A 20,097-nucleotide genomic window follows, 5' to 3' on the forward strand; every position below is an offset into this window, starting at 1 on the left:
TCCCTAATTGAGGAACTCCAGGCGGTCTGACACAAGAGGAAAGAGTTACTTCTCTCACACAGTTCAAGTATACTCAAGCCATTTTATATTCATTTATGATCAGATTCAGCTCTCTATATAGAGCAGACACCCTATAGCAACACGATGAATTTATTTCACTGTAAATAAAAGCAGTCTGGAAGAGGAAGATGAGGGCTAGGAGGTGGGTTTCCAGAACCTGCTATCTTTCTTCATCAGTCATTGTAGGACGTGGTTACCAAATTGGTTCAGAGTGGATGCTGGGGATCCAGCCTTCTCGGTCACATTTTAGATCTTGGTAGGAAGAGGAAGGGGCCAAAGAGATGCCTCTTCCAAGTTGGCTCCTTTCACAGTTCATTCCAGGGGAGGGCATTTAATGTAGTGGTTAAGACGCCTGTATTCCATATGGGCATCTTCCTTTTGACAGCTGGGACTGACTCCTGGCTTCCCACTGATGCAGTCCCTAGAACCAGCTGAAATGGCTCGAGTGATTGAGTGCCTGCAGCTTGACAGCCTTGAACTGAGCTCTTCTTGGTGTCTGACTTTGGCTCCTGGCACCCCACCCAAAGGTGCTGTGCACATTTTGGGGATGAACCAGTAGATGGGAGCTGTCTGTCATCTATGCACCTATACATCTATCTATCCTGTCATCAGATCTATCTTGTGTATCGATATCCTCTCTCTGTGTGTATACGTTTGTTTGTCTTCCACATGAAAAACAAATAGGATTCATCCCAGAGTCCCATCCCACATGTTGACTTATATCCCAGCATAGTCTTGCCATTGCCGTAGTCACAAGGGTACATTTCTTCCACAAAGTAGGCTGGGGAACGCAGCTGGGTTAATACTGAAGAAGGCGAGAGTGAATACAAAGCAGACACTGGCAGGCCCTCTAGCATGCGCCTAGATAGTGCTGCTACTTTCTAAGTTTTCCCTGAGATTCTCGGTCCTCAAAGACTGAGCTCTCTACAGCCACATCAGAATGGGAGCCCAGAATGCATTGTTTGGTCCACTGATGATCCTCTGCAGTTTCTGTCTTCTCGCCTGTGACCCTTTAGACACTCGGAAATGCCTTCAGTTAAGGTAATGCTTGAGTGACGCTTCCAAAGCCTGAACTCATGTGCTTTCTTTACAGGTGCTCAACATACTATCAAGCGATAGCTATTCCTTGTTTGAAGCTGCCTTGTTTTGTCCCCTGCCAGCCACCATCCCTATCCTAATGGTCGTTTGTGCGTTGTATGCCTTTTTCATTTTGGGATTCACCGCTTTCATCGGGATATCCGTGTATATCGTATTCATCCCCATCCAGGTAATGCTGGGCCTCTGTAGCTGTAACTGCTTTACCCACACATGCACCTGTCAAAATGGGAGTGCTGACACCATGTCCTTCTTCACAGACTCAAATCTGCATGCTCTGGGTGAGCCTCTCCAGCTCTCCCAAGTCCCCAGCACGTCCCTGGCATCCTGACAATCCATTCCATCAGCTGCTCAATCCCTGCTGACTTCCCTCCAGACTGATCAGTGGCCTCCATTCCAGCAGAAAACCCCGGAGAGTCTCAAGGCAGCTTTCCTTGGAACTTTGCCTGGCACCAACCCGCCAATCACTCCCATCCCTGGATTTTTTTTTTCCTTCTTTTTTTTTTTTTTAGATCAACTGCAACTCTCAGCAGTTCCCTCTGAATGCAATGTTTGTGTCTTGGTTTCAGATATTTATGGCCAAGCTCAATTCAGCTTTCCGAAGATCAGCAATTTCAGTGACAGACAAGCGCGTTCAGACAATGAATGAATTTCTGACCTGCATCAAGCTGATTAAAATGTATGCCTGGGAGAAATCTTTCACCAATACAATTCGAGGTAGGCGGAGCCGCTCCTGGCAGAGCCACTTGTCCTGGAGAATGGGCTCTACTGAGGGGTGTTTGAGTCTCCCTGCCTGAGTCATCCTGGTAGGGACCTCATGGAGATCTTAGGACAGGCTCAGGCACCTGTTCATGGTGAGCCACCGTGCGTTGGCTGGAGTGTGGAGTTCCCAGTATTGAGCTGCCAGGAATAATCCACTGGAAGTTGGTGAGTGTGAAAATAGCTGTCTCAGGCGACTACTTCCTGGACATAGGCAGTGCACACACACACACACACACACACACATACACACACGTTTATACTCTCAAATACACATGCTTCATAAGGTTGGTGGAAGGTGGAATTAAAAAAATGTTTATCTGGATTGAAAAAGATTTTGAAAGGTGTGCATGGTTTTTGCATCAGGTGCCATCTTGAAGCTCCCGCCTTGCTCTCCTGCTCGCTGGTAGTGGCACCCCCAGCACACCTGCATGGCCACTGACTCAGTGCTCCTTCCACAGAGGCGAGGTTGGGTTTGCACCGCATGCTCCCCTCTTTTACCTACTTGCCTTGTGATGGATGTGTGGGATGAAAGCCATGACGAGCATGGTGAAGGCAGGTTCGCTCTCTTTTTTTTTTTAAGTGATATTGAAACTTTCAATCAAATATAAATGCAAATCTAATTGCAAGGACACTTACATAATTGCTGACATGGACTCAGGTGGTTGGCCATTTAATGATCTGAATCCCTGTTAGAACTGACTCCCTGGATCTGCAGTTATACTTTGCACCCACGTGTGATTGGAGCCAAAGCTGTCTATTTACCCTTGAGAAAGTGGCTTTAGAAGAGCTGCTTCAAAACTTGCCAAAGACTGGGACACAGGTATCCCCACAGGCCCTCTCAGAGGACCCAGGAACACTCCCTGACACTCTGAACTCACTTCAGTATGATCCAATTCAAGTTGAATCCATTGGAATTAATCAAATTCACCCAACTGAATCTCAAGCAAGTGCTTTAGTTCCGTCAATATATAATAGATATTCCTACTGAGTGTGAGGCCACGGGCCTGGGGCAAAGGAGTTCCTGCTTTGAAGATGAAGGAAGGATGAGATAACTAAGTCTCAGAAGAGCCACAGTTTGTTGGCTCCACCTCCAGAACACACCCGGAACCCATCTGCTACCCTGCGTTCCTCTGCCACCCCAGGGCAAGGCAATTGCCTGGCCCTCCGGGACTAGGGCCAGAGCCCTTGGCTGCTCCCTCGACTCTCCCCCGCCTCTCGGCATGCCATCTGCACCCTGCAACCAGAGTGACCTTTAAAAAATGTCAGTCAGATCCTGCAGGAAGACCTGGAGTGGCTTCTGATTCTCAAGAAAGTCTTTGGAATGAACCTTCAATTCCTCCACCGCAGGGCCTGTGAAGTCTGGCGGGACTGGGCCCCTGGCAGCCTCCTTGGCTCTCTCACGGTGGACCCTAACCTGTGTCAATGGGCCGTGCTGCTTCCTGCCACAGGACCTTTGTACCTGCTGTTCCCTCTGCTGGGAAATTGTTGAATGGATAGCCACTTGAATTGGTATCCATGGGGGAGTGATTCTCAGACCCCTAGGGATGCCCAGATCTGCAGATGCTCAGGTCCTCTATAGAAAATGATGCCACACTTGCATAGTCTTTTCCTGTACTTTACAATTGTCTCTAAGTGACTTCATGCAAAGTTTACTATGTTATTTAGGGAAAAATGACTAGAAAAATTTCTGCTCATGTCCAGCATGGATGCAGATGCTCTGATGCACGGCGAAGTGGATCTGCAGGTTCAGAGCCTTATAACTGAGACAATACCAACCATAGTTTACAAATGGGGAAAACACCACAGGAGGAACTCAGAAGATCTTAGGGGGCTCCTGGGGACACACACCAATTTGAGGAGCAGTGCCAGAAAATACTTCTAGACATGGTGGATTTCACATAGGCCTTAAGGCAGGAGAGGGTTTGCACACTCAGAAAATGGGGGAAGCCCTGGCCTGGTGGTAGTGATGTGGGGGTGCACTTGGGCAAAAGAGTGACTGGGTGTTGTTTGTTTGTTTGTTTTGAGAAGGGTATGTGAGAAGTGGGTTCCAACCCTACCTTAGAAGGAAATGGCCCTTCATGGGTGACGCCTCCTCCGGTGGTGTCAAGGGCATGAGAAGTGCCCCTCCCTCAGCACACCACTGAGAGACAGTGGCTGCGGGGACACAGCGGAGCCCCAGGCACGTGGTGAGCACGTGGTAAGGGCAGCTGTGGCTGTCCCGTGGCTGCAGTGAAGGAGATGCTGCAGACGAGGCTGGGGCAGGGCTTCAGGGCAAGGCCCGTAAGTGTCTGAAGCGGGAGGTGTGAACTCAACTTGTGAGCAGTGTGGAGTTTGGGACATCCTCCCAGCTGAAGAAAGGGAGAGATGCTTCCGAGTGGATGGCTGGAGTAGGAACACCCAGACAGGGGTTCCAATCAGGTGGGCTTCGGGCCTGCATATGTGTTTTGTGTGGCTGCTCAGGTGGCTGCCAGTGTTGAGGCATAAGGAAATAGCTCATTCAAATCTAGATCTGAGACCCAGGAAGGGGCAAGGACCCAGCATCATGGGGTCTCACCCCCCTCCCCATTCTGCTGCACCTGTACATTCCCTATGGAATTACCCTCTCCTCTGCTTCAGTCCTTGCCTGGTCCCTGGAGGCATCTGAGTTTATGACTCCTAGTACACAGGGTGTCGGGCCTGGGAGGGACCTTGGAGCTCACCCAGGAATGGCAGCTGATGTGCACCGAGCTCCTGGCTGATGCTTGGTTTGTGCTAAGGGCTTGTGGGGCTCATTTAAACTCCACACCAGGCTTCCTTATCACTATTTGGAGGAGGATCAGACGGAAGGTCACACAGTTTCTACACACTGACTCTGGGTGTGCACAGGGAGGTGATTCTGAACTGTTTCCGCCTTTGTAGATATAAGAAAGAGGGAAAGAAAATTACTCGAAAAAGCTGGATTTGTTCAAAGTGGAAACTCAGCCCTGGCCCCTGTTGCGTCCACCATAGCCATCGTACTGACCTTCACCTGCCACATCCTGCTGAGGCGCAAGCTCACCGCCCCTGTGGTAAGAGCAACTTCTAGATCTGGAGTCTTTTGCACCCTGTCCTTGCCAAGCCCCAGGCAGGAGATCCTGCCTCACCTTCTCTCAACATTGGCATCAAACCACCCAATCACAATGGACCACAAGTCAGTCCCAGCATTTTGTAAGTGCTCGGGCTGGCAGTTCAGGTTGTAGCAGGCGGTGATTTTACATTTGGGGGAAACCTGAAGTCAGAGGTGTGCTTGGCTTTTTGGTTTGTCCTGGATGCTATTAGGAGAGGCAGGAAATTCTTATGGTGTAGGGAGTTGTGGCTGTCAGGACAAGCAGTGCTGGCATTGGAGTCTCGGCTCAGAAAGCAGCTCTGCCTTCTTGAAATTCAACACTACCTCTCCTTTGCCATGAGTGATGGCAAATGATTGACCCTCTCTCACCTTAGTTCTGTTATTTGTAAATGGGGTAACAGTCTTTCTCCATGCAGGGGTCACTCCTGAATGGCTACTTTACGTTCCAGCCTATGGGCTCTGCCCTGGCCCTCAAGTACTGCATCAATTCTGCTTTCCTTTTTAGCTTGATTCTTTGGCCAGGCAAGTGTATGCCAAACAAACAAACAAACAAACAAACCAAACAAGCAAAAAATCTCAAAAGGGAAGTTGGGTTAAGTGTGAGAAGTTTATCGATTGATTAATTGCAAGGTAAGGGAGGCGCCTGAGCTATCCAAGGTGAAGAAAAACTTGATTGGAAAGAAAGAGATTCTTGATTTATATAAAGGAAATGGCTGGCGTATTAACGCAGTTATCAGCAGAGCTAGAAATGGGAGGGGATGGAGGCAAGAAAAAGAGGGAGAAAGTGCTGCCCCCAAGGAAGGGGTTCTGGGCCCACGCAGGGGTCCTGTCAGAGAAGGTCCTGTCAGTGGCCTCTGCTGCCACGTGTCACTTGGGCAGGTGTTTGTTTTCTGCAGTTTCTGGAAGGTCATGGCTCACACACAGTTTGCTCTTACATCCCCCAGGGGCTTTGAGCCCAGCCATGCATTCAGACCCATGGAGGGTATAATAATAACATGCTTTCCAGGGTTCTCAAAAGAAAAGTAGTTTTTCTCCAGAAACAACACATCAGGTAAACTAATTTGAAAACAAATTGAGTGCATGCATCACAATGGCTTATGAGAAATATAAACCAAAGCCAGATGACCCGAAACCAAGTTCCCTTAGTCTTTGAACTCAGAATCCCTTGCGATGGCTTCCTCTGCTGGGGCTGGGTTAGAAGGAATTAACTCTGTGGTGCCTGGTTACACCAGGCAACCCTGGTGCGTTGTTAGCTGAGGTCTGGACTCCCCGAGCCAAGAGGGCACTTTGAATCCTGGGTAAGTGGGGGTCAGAACAAGATCAGACAAGCACATCCTCCATCACTTTGCCAACTAATAACAAGGATTAGTGAGGGCTGGGGTGGGGAGTGGTTTCTATCCAGGGGGTCCATTTGATAGCAGGCAGAACTTGTCGAAGGAAGCTTTGTTATTAAACTGAAAGAGCAGCTGGAGAGGATGCTAATTACAAGGTGGACAGGTGGGAAGATGAAATTGGAGAGGTGTGATTGCATACCCTTGGGACTCCTGTAGGTTGGAGGAAACTAATCCTGGTTGGGGCTTCTCCACAGCAACTATCCATTTCATAGGGCGCCATGAGGAAGAATCCCCCAACAGACAGAAGAGATTACTTTAGGATTCATTGTTAAACAAAGCCTCTGAAATCTGCCCTTGGTGTGTGGAGAGGCCAGGCCCTGGGAGCAGGAGAACCAGAGGGACAGCTAGCAGGAACTCTAGAAGATTCTTCCAGGTAGCTGTTGCCTTCATGTGTGATGTTGAGAAGGATGCTCTAACTCCGGAGAGCCTGAAGAAGAACTGAGAGCAGAGGCTGATGTAGATGAGTCACTGGACTAGACTCAGGGAGGGACAATAAAGAGATAGGTGTTCAAGGGAGTATAGTTAGAGGCCACCCTCAGATCTTCCTTCCGGGTTGATAGAGACAAGGGAATATATGTCCTACTATCTTGTTGCAAATCAAAAAAGCAAAATGGGTTAAGATGCCTCTCTTGCTAGTTTTCCAGCACATGGTTGCTGAGCCAAGAAGGAGATGTTGTTTCTGTGTAAATTCCAACTTCGCCACTGAATGTGTTCTTAGCTAGTCTCTTGCACCCATGGGTAGAACAGGTGAGAGCCAAGGCATCTTCCCATCCTAACTCTTTATGCCTCTCTTTTGCTCTTCAGGCATTTAGTGTGATTGCCATGTTTAACGTAATGAAGTTCTCCATTGCAATCTTGCCTTTCTCGGTCAAAGCAGGGGCCGAAGCCAATGTGTCTCTGAAGAGAATGAAGGTATAACTAACACTGGGTGAGTAGGGAAGAGACATCTCATTCCTGGGTGGGGAGATACTCAGGTGTGGGGTGGTCGCAGCCATGCCCTGGAGGGCTAGGCCACTTGTCGGGCTGGTGAGGGAGAGACGGGAACCCCATTTGGAGTGGGGTTGGTCAGTGTGCATGGCGTAGGCAGCAGGGCTAGCATCCTAAGCCATCTTCCCTTATAGGAAAGACAGAATCCCTGGAAATGAAGGTGATGTTCTTGACTTTCTCTCTGCACTTCATCCAAGTCCCGAATCTTCAATTGTCCCATAGGTGGGGATGGATTTACTCCTTGTCATCTCCTCTTCACCTTCTTTGTCCTGTGGTGGGTGGGGGGGATAGAAGTCATGACCAGCATGGTGGAGGCGCCACATTTATATTTATTTAGTCACTGTTTTCATTCATTCAGCAAGGACTCCCTGCCTGCCTTCTATACAAGGTATGTGGCAAGTGAAAAATATAAGAGAATCTCTCAAAGGCTCCACTCCAGTAAGAATGTCAGTGACATGCAATATGATTTAGTTATTTATTTTTTTTTTTTGGAGTTCATGTGAGGACAGAAAAAGGAGAAGAACATTTGGATAAAACAAAAACAAAACCTTGTATGTTCAGACATCTAGGCTTTGATTAGATGTTATTTGCCCCGGCCAGACATCTGACCGTCACCTTAAGTCTGCCTGATTTCTGCACCTTTTTTCACTTCTAGCTAATTGAGAGCTGGTTGAGTCACCGTACTGTCTCAATTTTAAGAGGCACCATTTCAATATAGAAGGGAAAAGTGAACTGTTGGGTTGACACTTTCGGAATAAAGTATGAGAATCAATGCCATCGTGTTAACTGTATCTATTATGATATCAGCGACGAAAGGATTCTTTTCAGACTTGGGAAAGATGGAAGTTCTTGAATCTGCAATCTCCATGCTGTTCCTTTTGCCTGTACCTGGCGTCTCATCATGTCCCGTATGGACAAATCCAGGGATATGTCAGCCTGGCCTCCGCCTCCAGCCTTGTCCTCTGGGGGCACTCAAGCCCCCCCGAGGGCTGCAACATATTGGTTTAAACACCAACTCTCAGCAGCTTAAAATCTTTGAACTCCTGTCTCCAGCCCCCATCTCTAGGCCCTCCACTCATCTGCCATCTTGATCTCAGTGCCTCAGTCATCCTGAATGTCTTGCTTTCTGTCCCCACCCCAAACGTCATGCCTTGGCCCACATGGTGCCCTCCATGGGCACACTCTCCTCCCTTTCACTCGACAGCACCAACCATTAGCTTAGGCCAGTCATGCCAGGTCAATTTGGACCTCCAGGGTGGGAACCCAGATACCCCTTTCCGGGAAGTTACAGTGCATGTTCTGGTCTTCTGCTAAACTTATCTCCTCAAAGACAAGAACTGTGCCTTAGTTAGAATTGTGTTTCTACTGTTTGCTCCAGAGGCCATGACAGGGTGGGCACGTGGCAAAAACAAAAGTAATTGTTGAACTGAGTTGAATGGGACCCTAGGAATAGCACACAGCATGTGATTCTGCACTCCCAGGCATCTGTGCTGCACAAGCGAGTCTACCACCAAAAGAGTGGCACAGACCACCTGTCCTTGGTGTGAGGTTGGAATGTAGCTGCGATCAGCAGTCTTCAAAGTGGGTGACCCAAATAGGGCTTGTGGTAAGGGGCCTCTGTCCCAGATAGGGTGAGTTGGTGAACTATTTCTGCTTCAGCTTCTGTTGTGGGAGTAACTTGAGCAGCTCCATTGTGGGTGTCCTGGTAGATTGTCAAGGTTATGATTTGAGGTCATTGGAAAATACATTGGAATGGCTCTTGCAAATGGGTGATGTCTGCTCAGTTAATTTTGTCTCTTTAATCTTAGAAAATCCTCATAGCTAAGAGCTCCCCATCTTACATCACCCAACCAGAAGACCCAGATACTGTCTTGCTTTTAGCAAATGCCACTTTGTCATGGGATCAAGAAGCCACCTGGAAAGGTGACCCAAAGAAAGGGCAGAACCAGAAAGTGCAGCCTGCAAAGGAGCAAAGGCCAGAGGTGTACCGTGAGCGGAGTCCCTCAGCCCAGAGATCTTTGGGTTCAGAGGAACATTCTGGCAGTCCCAAACCGGTCCTCCACGACATCAGCTTTGTGGTGAGAAAGGTGGGTGTGTCTGGGAGCCTCCATCCTCTTCCACACCTGGCATGGCTGTGTCTACCTCAAGGCCTCTAGCTTGAGCTGGAGATAGTGGTGATAGTGGTGGGGATCTCTATTCTAGTTGTTTCCTCCTCTAATTTTATGTTATTTTAAAAATTATTTGGCTGGGGTCTGGTACCAAAGGTGCAGTAGGCTAAGATCGCACCTGTTGCACTGGCATCCCATATGGGTGTCAGTTTTTTTTTTTTCTTCTTCTTCAGCAGCTCTACTTCCCATCCAGATCCCTGCTTATGGCCTGGAAAAGCAGCGGAGGATGGCTCAAGTGCTTGGGTCCCAGAACCCAGATGGGAAGCCCAGAAGAAGCTCTTGGCTCCTGCCTTCAGCCTGGTCCAGCTCTAGCTATTGCAGCCTCTGGTGAGGGAGCCAGCAGAGGGAAGAGTCTCTCTCTGTACTTTTCTCTCTCTCCCTCCCCTGTCTGTCCTTCTCTCTCTTTCAAAAAAAAATATCTGACAGGTAGAAAGAGATCTTTCATCCACCGGTTCACTCCACAGCTGTCCACAACAGTGAGAATCAACCTTTGCCAAAGCAACAGAACCTGGAACGTCACCCAGATTTCATATGCAAATGATAGGGACCCGGTTGCACCTCCCAGGGTTCACCTGAGCACAAAAGTGAACTGGAAACAGCCTGGACTTGATGGGATGTGGGTGCCCCAAGTGGCATCTTAAATGCCAACTCCACTGACTGCCATTTTGAATAGACATGGCTAGGCTCAAACTGACTAGTTTTCATAAATCTTTTGGATTTGTTCTTAATATCATGTTGGCCAATTAAGACAGATAAATAATAACTGATAATTAAGAACACTTGCTACGAGTGTACTTCAGCAAATTATGCATGGTGTTCAATTTTTTTTGCACCAAAATGAACTTCTAATCAATTTTAATTAGCTAACTTTTAATTTAATTAATTGTAAGTTCACTTTTACACAATCTTGGTGAAGTACCCTCATATTTGCCAGGTGTGCAATCCACTCATTTAACCACCACATTATTCTCACTTTGTGATGGAAGAGCCCAAGACACAAGCAAGTTAAATAATCGCCTAAGGTCGTGTAACTGGCAAGTGTCAGAGACTCCCCAGCAATGTTTGAATCAGAGACCTGGAGGTCAGGGGCCTCAGGTCCTTTCTGCTGAAGACAAGAATGGATCTAGAAGACTCGTAGTCAACCCCAAGAAGTGGGTGAGAGCCAGAAGAAAGCCAAGCACACGGTTAGGCTTGTCTGTGATCTGTTGTTCCCATAATGTCACAGTTTTCTTTTTTGAAGTGCTTTGAATGGAACTGGAAAGAACCAGCTTTGTTGACAGGTGGCTGCAATGACACTAGGGGCTCTGCCAGGGCAGAATTGGACTGACTCTGTCCTGATTGCCATTTTGTCTCTGGTGCCCATCCTGGTGCCTGACGTTCATTAAAAATGTGCCACAGGACTCATTGACAGGCGCTGGCAACCTTCACATGCCAAGGTGTGGTAGCAAGTGAAGGGCCTTTCTGGTCTAGCGTAGGTTGGTAAAGGAACCACATCTGATCCCATGTTGGAGTTCTCCAAGGGACTGCATGAAGCAGGTCAAAATGAGAATGTTCTTGGATATTCCTGCTGCACCACTCTCTCTGTCAGCCGTCGTCTCTGGTAGTCTATATGGTTTCATCTGCTCCCTCATCTTTTGCAGGTCTTACTGAAACATCACTAGAGGCAGGTGCTGTCTGTGACTCATGCACTTCGGACTGCTGGTGGCTTCCTGGCACCTTGCCACTGCTGGACCTGTGCCTGCCCTTGGGCATGTCACAGTACTTGCAAAGCCCCAGGATCTTCCCAGCACAGGGAGCAGCTCTCCCACAATCACAGTTGGGCTGCTTTAAGCACCAGCTTCTTCCACCACAGAGCTGGGTGAAACCCCACCCAGCTTCTCAGATTTCCTTGAGTTTCCCTACAGCAATGAGCTGTGCTTGCCTCCTGTGGGAACTGAGCTCACAGCATGTCCTTCGTAGGCTGCCTTGCTGTTCCTGTTTCACTGCCTCCCTTTTCCTGCAGGTGTTTCCTGCCCCTCCCAGCAAACTACACTCACTTGCACCCGTGATTCAGGCTCTGCTTCTAGAAGACCTCAAGCTAAGATATCTCCCTCCCCATGAAGACCTTATCTTTTATATTATTTTTATTGGAAAGGCAGATTTACAGAGACGAGACACAGAGTGATCATCCATTTGCTGGTTCACTCCCCCAGTTGGCTGCAACGGCTGGAGCTGAGCCAGTTACACCCAGGAGCCAGGAGCTTCTTCCGTGTCTTCCACATGGGTGCAGGGGCCCAAGGATTTGAGCCCTCCTCTGCTGCTTTCCTAGGACAAAAATGGGAAACTGGATTGGAAGTGCCAGAAGTAGGGAGTCGAACTGGTGCCCATGGGGGATGGCGGCACTTACAGGTAGAGAATTAGCCTGTTGAGCCAGCTACCAGTCTCATGAAAGCCTTCTTTGTACTCCCACCATCCTTTTCTCTTCTTTCCTGGTTTAGTTGACTCCCTGACGTGCACCTGACACTCTCCCTGTGTTATTGGCTTATCTTGCTTTTGTCCATTTCTGCTAACTGAAACAGAAGTCTCATGGGTCTGTAGTCGATGCATTTTGCCTGTTGTGGTCCTTTGGTGCAGAAGGACTTTTCAAAAGTAAGCAGAAAGTCTGTACTATGGGAAAACTACATATGGAATACAAATGACTTTGCATCAAACTTTTTTTTTTTTTTGATTTCATTTCCAAAGTTCTTGACAAGCAGTCCTCAACACATAGCAGATGCTAGTAGGCATTTGATGGCGGAACCAAAAAAAAAAAAAAAAATCTGCAGCTGCAGAATCCTCGAGGAGCCCAATATGTTGAAGTAGTGTCATTGTTTGGGGGTTTTAATGAATTGTTATGGTTCAGGAATAGAGAAAAATGACTTTGAAAACGTGCCCCCGCTTCTTGAACTTCAAAGGCTGCCCTTGTCCTTTGGTCCCCTGAGCTGCACAGCCTTTCCCTTCCACTGGCTTTGCTTTCCTGGAGGAGGCTGTGCAGAGGATCACCCTGGTCTCCAAGGCCTGTGACTCCCAGACTGGCACAAGGCTGTTTCACATCGCTGCTGGTACATGATCTCCAGAAGCCCTCTGGGTTCTCTGCCATGCTGAGCAAGGAGAGCACTTAATTAAGACTTACATCCCTGGATGCTCCTTGCTGTGTGGGTGGGGGTTGGAGTGTGAGGCTGCAGCTGGCGCCCCACTGAGCAAGCAATGACAGTTTGGTTCCCACCAAGTTGAGGATGATTCCCCTCTCTGGCCCTGGACCCTGAAAGAATTCCAGCGGTGACTGTGTATTGTCTCTTTCCCTGCCAGGGGAAGGTCTTAGGAATCTGCGGGAATGTGGGGAGCGGAAAGAGTTCCCTCATTGCAGCCCTGCTGGGACAGGTAAGCCTGGTGGGGAGGGCTGCCAAGTGGAACGTTGACACTATGACCAAGCTGTTCCCTTCCTGCAGTATTTGCAGCCCGTTAGGACATGGAGCCAGTGCTTGGGTTGGCTGCCCTGGATTCTGGGCATATTGTTGGTGCTGGTGGCTGGGTAGTTAATGAACTTGACAGCTCAGAGCTCCTCTGAGCTTTTTAACACAGTTGTGGCTTTGAACCTTGGGGGCATGTGCACAGTGGTGGCTGCTTCTCTGCCTAGAGCTCCATCTTGGTCAGAGAGCTGAATCATCGGATCTGTGGCCTTCCTGTGACTGGGGCTGCACAGATGGGGAAATGCCAGCAAGGCAGCTTGGTCTGGGATGCAATGTGACTGTGGATTATGTCTTTTTTCCTTGTTTATTTTCATGGTTCCAGCACCTGCCCTGGTGTCTGCCCAGAGCAGATGCTCAACCTAGCCTGCCTTGGTGAAGGAGTGGCCAAGTGAATGCACACACTAGTGCAGGAATGCAGTCCAGGCTTCTCTGCAGATCTTGTGGTTAGAAGATGCAGGAGCCTGCGCTCTTGTTCTTTCCAGGTCACCTGAGGCTGTGTGTCCCCAGGGGAAAGACTGAGGGCATTTCCAGGATCCATAGGCTTCCATGTTCTCACGGGTTCTAAATCATATACTCAATGAAAGAGAAATTCTCTGGAGGACAAATGCTAAGTTTTCTTTTTCTTCTCTCTACTGTCCCCAAGAACAGGTTGGGAAGTTGAGAATGACAGTGCTAGGATGAGGCTGGGAGCCTATGAAGAAGTAATGGTACTAGGCTCAGAAGGAAGGGTGGTATTTGACATGCTACACTACACGTCGCCTCTTTTGACCCCGCTCAACTAGTCGGTACTAAAAATGGAGGCAGCCATGGAGGCAGCCAACCCCAGGGATTCAGAATGCGTCTCTGTGATAATCCTGGAGTCGGCAGGCTCATTAGAGTTGATCCAGCCCAGTTCTCCACCTTCCAGCATGTGTCCTCTGGATAAGCCAGGAGATGGTCCAACCTGCTCTTGTGATCCCTCCAGCAATGGGGATCTCATTATTTCACAGCCAGCTCCCTCTGGGAGAGTTTTGATGTTTATCAGGGTATAATTTGCCTCCTCTCGACTTGCATCTTTTTAAAACTTCTCTGAGAAAATGGAATCCATCTACTATGAGACTGTGGTGGCAACAGGCCCCTCACCACGGTGACACACAGGATAAGTCCCTGGGACCCCATCTGCCTGGGTTTGTTCGCCTAGCTCAGCCATATGCTCAGTGTGTAATCTTGGGCAAACAGCTTCACTTCTCTGAACCTTGACTATGAAATGAGATTTCCCTATTGCATGCAAGGGCTATTGAGCATTGTGGTAAGGCTAAATGAGATACTGCATAGAATGATCCATTACAGGATAATTCCCCATGCCAGTCCTGGCCATCAGTGCCTTACATGCACGCAAGGCAGTGTGTGGACTACGCTCTCCACATTTTAGTTGCTATGAATATTCACGTTGTTGCTCATGGTGTCCCTTCTCCCAGTCTGGTGTTCTTTATTGCTTGAACCATTCCTGCAGTGAAATGATATCACTGCCTTTCATACCGGGGCTGCCTTGTGGCTGCCTCCTTTTCCACCTGCAGACACACTTGGGCGGATGGCAACCCTGAATTCTGTGGCCTGTTCTTCAGGTCTTTGCTGTGAATGGATACCTTCAGACATTGTATCACCATTCGTGTTCACCAACCTTGTAGGGCCTTCCTTAATGATCTATGTATGTCAGGGACACAAATAGAAGCTTGTGCATTTTTTCCTAAAGATTTATTTATGTATTTAAAAGACAGAATGACAGAGAAGAGAAAGGAGAGAGAGAGAGAGAAGGGGAGAGAGAAATCTCCAAATGGCTGTAATAGTGTGTTAACCTGCTGTACTGCGATGCCAGCCCCCAATGCATGGTTGTTTGTTCTTTTTTTTTTTTTCAAATGGGATCATTGATGAGTGTTTGTGAAGTCCAGTTGTTGCACGTGAAACTTGTTTTTCCACTCCTCTGGAACAATTTGAAGCCCTGGTCATTCCAGGCCTGTGTCTTTGCAAGGTACCCACTGTGCGACTCAGTCAAGGCTGCATCCTTGAGATGAGGCATGCATGCCAGGACCACCGGCCCCAGCACTTCAAGCTGTGCTAAGCTTCCCAGAGCCTGGCTGACAAGGTTCAAGTCCAACCGGTACATGAGGAAGAAAGGAAGCCCTGTGTCTTTGGCTGCTTGGAGAGCATCTTGCTGCTGTTGGCATGTTACAGTATAACTCGCTACTGCTTCCTCCCTAATCCTCCTTTCATGGACTTTTAACCATCTGACTTTGAGATCCCCAAATGTATGGTGACATTTTGCAGTGTGTATGTGTGTATGAGGGGGGGAGGTATGTTCAGGACATCTGGTCAACCCTCTTGCACTTCATAATTAGTGCTTATGAGTGGTGGAACCTCATAGGCCATGGTGGGGAAGTTCTGGGGTCTGGCTTCCAAAAGTCACGTGATTCTGTTTTTTCCAGATGCAGCTACAGAAAGGAATTGTGGCTGTCAATGGAACTTTGGCCTACGTCTCACAGCAGGCTTGGATCTTCCATGGAAATGTGAGAGAAAATATACTATTTGGAGAAAAATATGATGAGCAAAGGTAATGTCAGCCTTGAAAGCGTAAGGCATGTCCCTGTTTGGTGGGCTCGCTTCCAGGTGCTGCTGCCATTGGTGAAGGTGGCTTAAGCAGGTGGACAATACATCAGACCATGCTGTCATTGGTTATTCTCTTCCTGTTCCATGTGTTTAGGCAAAGCACCTGATGCATACTTGTGACTCAGTTCCAGGACCAGGCACTGCATGTCCTCGGGTTCCTGGGAACAGGGCACATGTTGTCTGATTGGGAGAAAGCGAATCTGACTGTGTAACTTTAGGCTGAGTAGCCAACACTGTTGGAGCCATGAGCAGCAATGAATCTACCTTGGCATCAATAATTGATGTCAGTACTGCCAAGATGAATTGTTGTCATTGTCCTCAAAATGTTAGAAGCAGCATTCAAGTCCTAATGGTCTGAGTGTGCTCGCAGTGCTGGGACTTGACTCTCATGTGAAACCCTGGGAAGAGAGCTTGCTCAGATTCTTTACCAAGCTTGGTGCGGGGTCAACACAGTCTCCTTTGACTTTTCTAACCGCCTGTTTCTGGGGCATCCTGGCACTACCTCCCCATTCAACAAGGTGGAGAATCTTAGACTCACAAAGGCATATTGACTCAGCCAAGACCTACACTAGTCAGCAGGAGACTCAGTCTTGGGTCTCCATCTTGAGCACCACACATTAGCATCCTCTGTCCCCATTGTAACAGCCTGTCTGGGAGTCATCCAGGAGCCGCTCCAGGCACCATGTTGAAGTAGAGAGAAATGCAGCTCACTCCAGGAGTAAGCTGTTGACTCCGGGGGTGGCTAGGACTTCCTCACCGTACTGTCTAAACCTGCCAACACTGCCATGCTGGCTGGTATTGGCCATATGTGGGCTCCCAGCAAGAGGCCTGTTGCCTCATCTCCTCCTTCCTGGCTGTGACATCCTGTCACCAGCACGCTCAGGTGTGGCAGGCAGGTCTGACCAGTACAAGCGTACTGAGCACCAGCCAAATCCCTCAGCTCAGCATCTCTTGGCCCTGGCTGCCTTCACCTGCCACATGGAAGGCCTTCTCAGTCTGCAGAAACAGCCAGATAAGAGGGGTCTTTATTCAACAGGATGTTTGGTGAGCAAGCATGAAGGTGTTTTTAAAAGGGGCACAAAAGTTACAATTCAAAGATGTTTATTCTGGTTTATTTTTGGAAATTCATGCATTTTTTTTAATTAGCTGCATGAGCAAGGAATTCAACAATATTATTCTGCAGTAAAGCAGACTTAACGTTCCATCTCTCTTTCCCCCAGGAATTTTAAAAACACCCTTGATTTACCAAATGGTTGTACCACACAAAGCATAACGGGGGACAGTCATCTTGGCCCTCTCAGTGCTGAAGTCTGCCAGAGGCTATGAGAGAAGGGCAATGCAGGAAGAAATTGCGTCATGAGCAACAGGAGATTGTGTGCACTGCTCAGTGGCCATCAAGATCACAAGAGGGTGTGAGATCAGGGAAGAGTGGCTCCTGCACTGAGCTGTAGAGGATGGACCAAGCATCCTTCCCATGAGGCATCTTAAGCAGGGTTTTTAGGGGAAATTGTGGCTTCAGAGCAATAGGAAGGAAGGAAGTGGGAAGAAGTTTAAACCGGAGCTTGGTGAGGGAAAGGAGAGGTGCTGGTCAGCCTGAGCATTGCTGCTGAAGACAGTCCCAAGGCAACGATGCTACTGCCAACTCCCACTTGATAGGGATTTTTGCAATGCTCCAGACATAGCACTAAAGGCTGTCCGTGTGCACTCCTGAACCATTCTCACAGCAACTCAATGAGAGTTGCCAGCCTAGTTTCCTAGACTGGAGAGTGAGGGTCAAGGTGATGCTTGTCCAAGGCTACGCAGCTGCATAGAGAGCCACATTGTTCTCATTCCAAAGTCCCCGATCTCAGGCATTGTGTATTCCAGTCCTACAGTTGGTCCCTGGTCTGCATATACGCTATGCTCCAGGTGTTGTTGAGTGCTGCCATATGCCTCTGACCACTGACCCAGGCTGACGGCCCTCTTCCTTACTGCTCTCTCCACTCATCGGGACTGTGTGTTTTGCAAAGTGTGGATTGTCATGCATTGAGGGGAAAGGATACATATATGAACCAATGCATCCATCAGGCTCCATGAAGGAAGGCAGCTCCTCAAACATCAAGGCTGATAGAAATGGAAGGCCAAGCAGATGTGCCTGGCAGCTGCTCAGCCAGGACACACGCCTGGATCACCCCTGGACACACAAGGTGGTCAGAGCAGAAGACATTGTTTTGGTGGGGCTTTCTGGGTGGGGTTAGCATGCAGATAAAGCTGAAGGAGAAACTGGGCTTTTCTCACAATGTTGGGTCTGGATATGTACTTTCGACCTTTCTAGGTGCTCTAGTGCAGAAAGTCCTTAGGGCTTGGCTGCTGTCTGGGTTGAGTGGTCAGGTCCGCTTTGGCACCAAGGCTCTTGAGGTACTTTTGTACTTTGCAGGATCTCATCCCAGCAATTTGGCCAAAGCAGAACTTGTCAAATTCCCCAATGACTGGAGCTAGATGGTTGGCGATGTGGGATGGATAGGGGAGCAGACCAGGAAGGCTGAGGGGTCTGATTATGTTCCCATGCAGCCTCCCCCACTTTCAGGAGGCATTCTTTAGGCCTTGGTGTTCTAGGCAGATATTGGGGTGCCCTTCTGTAATCAGCAAGCTCTGAGCCACCTGCCTCCAGCTACCCGTGCTCTCTCCTCCTGGCCTAGCTGTGGCCCTTTGTTCCCTGGAAAGCTGTCCCCATGGACCTCAGCTTATGAGGGTGGCCCCATCAGAGGCTGGCCAGCAGTCAAAGTCCTCATTGTCCTCTTCAGGGGGTCCAGGTGTATGTGTGTCATCTTCTGCAGGTGGAAGGAACCCTGCCAGGCAGGGGAGGGCTGACCCTGAGTCAGCCCTATATCAGGTCTAGGGATCAAGGGAATACCCAAGGCAGAGCAGCTGGCCAGGGAGCTGTGAGCCTTGACCTTGGTGCTACTTCCCTTGTCGCAGTCGTGCCTTTGGGGCAGCCCAAAGCAGCAGTGCTGGGAGTCCTGCTCACCCTGCTGCCTCGAAATCTTTGTGCCCGCAGGTATCTACACACGGTTCGTGTCTGTGGCCTTCAGACGGATCTGAGAAGCCTCCCTTACGGAGACCTGACTGAGGTGAGTGCCACCTCACAGTAGCTGCCTAGCCTAGGGCCAGAGGACTGGGACCAGCGAGCTCCTGCTGCAAGTTCATGTGCACCAGAGGACAGAGAAATGCCAGCCCATGTGGACCAATTCCAACTTCTGCCCATCCTGCATTGTGCATAAGGCATCCAGCTTTGATGGATGTCACGAGGGGAGACACCAAGACCACTTCCTGAGGCTACTTTTGGTTTGTCTGGCATGTTGGGAAATGTTCTAGTGAAGTTTCCTTCCTCACCTCCAAGGCTAGCCAGACTCTCCAAAAGCAGGGTCCCCGGGTGTGGCATGAAGACCTGCTTCAAGGCGTCCTGCTTGTCTCCCTGGCTCTGCTCAGCCAAAGAGTGGGCACTTCCAAGCATTGCCTCCTCTGCTATCCCAGGGCGCTTGTCCAAAGCTTGGTGCTCAGTGCTGTGCTTGAGCCCTGCTGCCCTCCCGGGCTGTTCTTCTACCTGCCTGCCCAAGTGGGTATGCCCCTTCTAGCCTCTGGGTCCTTGCCCTTGCAACTGTTACAATTGTCTGAGTTGGTACTCCAGCTTTCCTCCTTGGGGAAGTTCTCCCCAGCCCCTCTGCATTCCCAGTCTGAAGCAATCTGGCACAGTTCTTCATTCGTGCTCCTCTGCAGGCTCTAATTCAGTTCTGCCTTGTGCCATTACTATGCATGCATGCCACTAATTACCCCTGCTGTAAAGGGACTCCTTTTGCCTAGGGCGTGTTCTTGCCCAACCTCATGTGGTCTGCCCCAATATCCAGCTCAACACCTGGTTGAAACATAAGGAAGATGCGCTTTGGGCTCAGTTGGATAGAATCCCTTTGAAATAAGCAGCCAAGGCTTTACAAACTTTCAAGGAAAAAATTTCTATGCTCATCTGGCCCAGCATGGTGTCAGGTGTCAAGGATGTGATGACGAGCATGAAGACCAGGGTCATGTCTGGGCAAAGCCCAATGCTGTCTATTATGGGGGGAATGGTGGAGTGATCTGTGCTCCATAGGGAAGGAGCAAGTCCCCTGGTCCCTCCTTTTCTAGCCATCTCCTTCCATTGCCTCCAGATCACAGCGCTGTTCTTCCAGTGTACCAACACTTCCCTCTGAGCTGATGGTCCAGATGTGGCTTTCTGTGGAGTGTTGGTGGTTGGTAGAGTCTCAAGAGCCAGGTGCCCATCCATCAATCAGCATCAGGAAGAGCCATGGTTGCCAGGGCCCACCAGGCTTCAGGGAGGAGGGAGAAGAAGCTGAACCTTCCCTTTGCCAGTGTCCATTCTGTGAGGGTGGCAGGAAGCTTTT

At 49.2% G+C, this 20,097-nt stretch overlaps 1 protein-coding gene across 3 annotated transcripts in view; it reads left to right on the plus strand.

Moving 5' to 3' along the window:
• Window positions 1–20,097, plus strand: part of ABCC12 (ATP binding cassette subfamily C member 12) — a 63,098-nt gene that overhangs the window by 6,846 nt on the left and 36,155 nt on the right. For all 3 annotated transcript variants that reach the window (XM_040982138.1, XM_040982139.1, XM_040982140.1), the window contains 8 exons: window positions 1,154–1,327; window positions 1,725–1,872; window positions 4,816–4,964; window positions 7,201–7,308; window positions 9,192–9,470; window positions 12,879–12,950; window positions 15,502–15,626; window positions 18,720–18,792. In XM_040982138.1, coding sequence (XP_040838072.1) covers window positions 1,154–1,327; window positions 1,725–1,872; window positions 4,816–4,964; window positions 7,201–7,308; window positions 9,192–9,470; window positions 12,879–12,950; window positions 15,502–15,626; window positions 18,720–18,792 — 1,128 coding nt within the window. The remainder of the gene's footprint in view (window positions 1–1,153; window positions 1,328–1,724; window positions 1,873–4,815; window positions 4,965–7,200; window positions 7,309–9,191; window positions 9,471–12,878; window positions 12,951–15,501; window positions 15,627–18,719; window positions 18,793–20,097) is intronic.

Source organism: Ochotona curzoniae, unplaced genomic scaffold (assembly GCF_017591425.1).
Source record: "Ochotona curzoniae isolate NIBS_2020 unplaced genomic scaffold, NIBS_Ocur_1.0 contig_3622, whole genome shotgun sequence".
Classification (NCBI taxonomy): Eukaryota; Metazoa; Chordata; class Mammalia; order Lagomorpha; family Ochotonidae; genus Ochotona; species Ochotona curzoniae.